The sequence below is a fragment of the Vespa mandarinia genome, chromosome 12 (genome assembly GCF_050613455.1).
Source record: "Vespa mandarinia isolate Hongniang chromosome 12, ASM5061345v1, whole genome shotgun sequence".
NCBI classification, from domain to species: Eukaryota; Metazoa; Arthropoda; class Insecta; order Hymenoptera; family Vespidae; genus Vespa; species Vespa mandarinia.
This window is the reverse complement of record NC_140821.1, coordinates 5,482,501-5,487,500: the sequence shown is the minus strand read 5'-3', so window position 1 is coordinate 5,487,500 and position 5,000 is coordinate 5,482,501. Positions and strand designations below refer to the sequence as shown.

At 32.4% G+C, this 5,000-nt stretch overlaps 1 protein-coding gene across 1 annotated transcript in view; it reads right to left on the bottom strand.

Annotated features, from left to right (window-relative positions):
• nAChRalpha1 (nicotinic acetylcholine receptor alpha1) overlaps window positions 1-5,000 on the bottom strand; it is a 121,662-nt gene that overhangs the window by 34,504 nt on the left and 82,158 nt on the right. The window contains exon 3 of the mRNA XM_035884353.2: window positions 3,472-3,516. Coding sequence (XP_035740246.1) covers window positions 3,472-3,516 — 45 coding nt within the window. The remainder of the gene's footprint in view (window positions 1-3,471; window positions 3,517-5,000) is intronic.

The following is a 5,000-nucleotide window of genomic DNA, read 5'->3' as shown; positions in this document are numbered from 1 at the left end:
TAAACACGGTATAATTGTAAAAAACTTTAATTTAGTATTTACTGAGTATTTAAATCATTTTAATAAATACATGTTTATAATTAATTGGATTCGAGATGGAGGAAAATTCGAAAAGCTCTAAATTCGATCATTACGAAACATCCTCTCATATTTCTCGCTATATATTATCTGCATTATTCGAATATCGTCGAGATGAAATATGATCGAAACTTTATTACAGTCGTGTTACATAAATTTCACACGGATCCTAACAAAGTCCTCGTGGTTTTGTTCCTTCCTTTTTATATGTCTGTCTCACTTTATTTCTTAACCGAACCGTCAAGAGATTCCGTGCAGTTCCGAGCACTCGATGGTAAGGCCATTGACGCTGACAAACGATCGTAACGAACCACGAGAGTTCGCGGTAAAGAAAAAAAGAGAAAATAACAAATAGCGAGAAGTCTTTGAGAAAGAAGAAAAGAAAATAAGGACATGACAAAAATGACTGGCTGGTTGGTTGGCTGGCTGGATGGATGGGTGCTTGGTTGTTCGCGAAATTGTGCCAGTATAAAAATTCACATCACGAAGAAGAAACGGAAGTTATCTTAGGAAATTTTGAGACAGAGAATCGATAACATCTACGACGATCGACTAGCAATATTCTTCGTTATTATAAATTTAATATCGCTACTAAGAATCATCCGAACATAAAGAGATTTATTTAAATTGTTATTGTAAAAATCATCTCATCCTCACATTTTTCATCGTCAAATCCTTCTCCCTGTTTTTTTTATAAAAGATTTCGTAATCAAAATCGTATTTTCTAAATTCCATATTATTGTAATTAGAGCATTTAATATAATATTTATACAGTTCTGCTATATCTTCAGAAATGTGAATGAATGAAAATCGTAATTTAAATATCGTAATAATGAATTAGGTATATCAATAAAGATTTAATTAAAAGCGGATTTAACGAGAAAATGAGACTATATATTAATCAGCAAGGGCAAAGAAAGAGAGAAAGAGAGAGAGAGAGAGAGAGAGAGAGAGAGAGAAAGGGAAGGAGAGAGAAAAGAAAGGAAAAGAAAATAAATTAAAAAAGAGAGAAAGAAAGAAAGAGAAAGAGAAAGAGAGAGATGAAGAACATTTCGTGAACGATTAACCTGTAATGAACTTCGGTCGATCTCTACCAATTCGTCGTTTCTCGGTGAAATTAGCCTATAACCACGAACCACGATACCGCAGGACGATTCGATACCAAACGAGCTTCTACCCAATCTAGCTCTTTTTGTGGATATCCTCGAAAGACGTCCAGTCGACTGCCGTTTCCGGCACTGCTTAAGTTTTTTGGTAAACTGCCAAGATTGAACCAAAGTATAATTTAGTTTCGTTCGAATATTTCGCGACCATAGAAACCTTATCCTCGTTTTTAAAACGAGTTTGGCTTGAAATCATATCAACTATGGTAAAAAAAAAAATGATTTTACGTGCGAAAAAGTACCACCCGAACGCTTAGCAATTAAAATGCAGCTCTTTTCTGGTTCCCTTTTAGTTAACAAATTTCGTAACGAATGAATACACCAATAGCATGGCATTTTGACGTCTCGACATTTTTATCTCTCTTTCACTAACTCTTTTTCTCTGTCGGTCGTCGTGAGTTTTAACGAGCTTTTCCTACTACTCCTAACGATCTTTTAGATTATCTCTTCTTTTTATTTTTCTTCTTCTTTCTTCTTCTTCCTTCCTTCTCCTTTCTTTTCTTCCTTTTCTTTTTCTTGTTCTTCTTCTTTCTTCTTCTTCTTTCTCTTTTCTTTTTCTTCTTCTTCTTATCTTCTTTTTTCTCATGCTTACTTTCAGTTCTATTTCTTCTACTGTCTTTGTTAATCAATACCGAAAAAGATGTATATTCCGAACGACATGGCATTTAATCGATGATTATTTATTAAAATATTCAGTAAAAATGATTGATTGAATAACATTTCTAAAAAATAATTTCTAGAAGAAAAGATTTTTACTCGAGATGATAATTCGATGATACGCATTCTAAAAATATCATTTCTTTACATGATAAACCTCAAAACAATCAATAATAGAGAAAACGAATTTTACAACCTTTTCATTTGATTCTTTTCATATCAACATCTAAATCTTTTGTCTACTATTTTTCTTTTTCGCACTAATATTAACTAATACAAACGATGCACTTATTTTTTTTTTTTGATCTGATTGATGAAAAAAAAAGAATCTACTAACGTTAATTAATAATTATAAAGCCATATATATATATATATATATTTTTAAATATATATATATATATTTATTTACTATATATATATATATATATATATATATATATATATATATATATATAGTAAAACTTTGAAAATTCATATTAACATTTGCACGATATTTTCACTCTCATAGAATAGAAATATTGTAATAAATACTCTTACTTTTCAAAAGAAGACAAAAACCGAAAAGGGATGGAGGAGGAGGAGAGAGATTGAAGTAAGATGATACGGTAGATGAGCGAGAAAACGATATGGTCGTTTCGAGACAGAGAGAGAGAGAGAGAGAGAGAGAGAGAGAGAGAGAGAGAGATAGAAAGAGAAAGAGAGAGAAAAAGGGTAAGAAAAGAGTGAGAGACATGAAAACAAAAAAAGAAAAAAAGAAATGAAGGTCGATTCGTCTAAAGGGTGTGGATGCCCAAGGAGGTTGAAGGATTGCCCGTGTCACGTGGAGAACGGCTAAAGGGTGAATGGTGATGTAGAAACGAAAAGGAGTGTGGGGATACAGGGGTGATGAAGGGTGACGCATCGATAAAGGCCAACTAGCGCGACGTGATTCGGATTTCGTTCGGAGTCGTCCGACAAACGGCGAAATGAAATCCGGCTGCTTTGAAATTCCAAATCTCTCTTTTCCTCACACTGTAACTCTCTGCGTGGATCATCTGAAGGGACTCAGAGAGGAAGTGAAAAAGAAAGAAAAAGAGGGAAAGAGAGAAAGAGAAAAAGAGAGAGAGAGAGAGAGAGAGAGATGTTCCAATGGTCAAAGTGAAATTCGATCTACGTTGGAATCTGACGAATAAAATGAAGAAGAGAGAGAGATAGGGAAAGAGAAAGAGGAGAAAGAGAGAGAAAGAGAGAAATAGGGAAAGAGAAAGAGGAAGAGAGAGAAAGAGAGAAAGAGAGAAAGAGAGAGAGAGAGAGAGAGAGAGAGAGAAAGAGAAATATATTCATTTTGGTGGCCATTGAACTCGTTTACATTCGTTTTACTCTTAATCCTTTATTCTTTTCATTCTTTTTAAAATCGAAAATGTTTCACAAAAATCATTAACATTTTGAGGATAGTTTCTATTTGACGAGAATATCAAAATGAAAATATACTTTTACTGTAGATAGATACACTGAAATAGTTCCAGATATTAAGTATACTCTTTCATCGTGTATTTTAAAGAATTTTGAAGAATAAATATCGTATTTTACTCACTTGTTCCACCCAAACGTTTGTCGTCATGATCTGATTCTTCAAGTTCTGAAATAAAAAACAAACAAAGTGATATTATACGAAAATAAGATAAGGGATGTTTCTATAGTCGTTTACATTTTGTATTTAAGTATTATATATATATATATATATATATATATATATATATTTCGTTTATTATCGATCGCGATAAATTTTATTGATTTTATCGGGTCGTAAAGAGGAAAGAAAAATTAATTTATCTTGCAATTGAATTTCCTCCCGTCCCGTTCGTTTTAGTCGGAAAGGTAATTTCTCTCATTCCTTTAATTTCCCAAAAGTGTTCACCGCAATTATGAGCTATCCTTTAATTACTTTGTGACAACATCAAAAAAGATAGATATATACGCAAAAAAACATATAGACACGCAAAAAGAGAGAGAGAGAGAGAGAGAGAGAGAGAGAGAGAGAGAGAGAGAAATAAAAAGATACCGAGAAAGAAGCTTTGCGATTATGTCGAGCAATTAAAATCCGTGTAATTACGCTTTCAACACGCCATTAAAAAATAATTAGTGTTTCTTTTTTCGAAATGGTTGGTGCCCTTCGCTTAAGGAGAAGATAAAAAAGGAGTGTAAAGTAAAAAAAATATATATATATAAATAAATAAAAAGATAGGTACAAAAAAAAACTTGCCCTTCATCGCCAGCGTCATTGTCGTTTTAACGAGAAAATTTGACGAACAAGGGTTGCATCTCGACGCGAGACACTTTCTCATACAACGACAACTACAACGAGAAAAGCGAGGCCGAGGCCTTTGTCGAGATTACATTCGGGACTTAATGTCGTGTTTATCCCTGAGAAAAATCACGCTTTACCTGCTTAAAACAATTGTGTTAAACTCCATTGCCATAACTACTTACTTACTTACTTTTACTTCCCCTACCCCATCCCATTTCATTTATCTCTACTAACTGATAATGGTACCACATATTTTACAAAAGATAATTGTTTTAGATCTTGATACGTTTATATGTATTATTTCGAATAAAGATCGGAGATCACATCTCTTAGGGATACAATGTTTTCTTAGGATTGATATCTATAAAAAAAAAAAAAAAAAAAAAAAAAGAAAAAAAAAATAAGAAATAAAAAAATTCAAAAAACTTGTGAAAATTCATAACCCTAGTGAAGAAAATAAAAAGAAGGAAGGACTTTCTTCTATCTCTTACTTTCTTCTACGTTTACCGAATGGAACCAGAAACTGACTTCGAATGAGGGATAATAAATGTAGAAAAAAAGACACCTCAAGAACTTTTTTTTGACTTGTTTATAAGACTTTTCGAAAAATATTTTTGACCGGAAATAACGTTGCTGTAACTATTGTATTCGTCGTTGTACTATTCATAAATATACGACATTTCCTTATCTCATATAAATATGTAATTTGAATTGAATTAAAGAAAATGCTCAAACAAAAATTTTACTTCTTAAACTCGAGAATTAAATGTCACATGCACATACACATACTCATACACATACACATATACATTGCC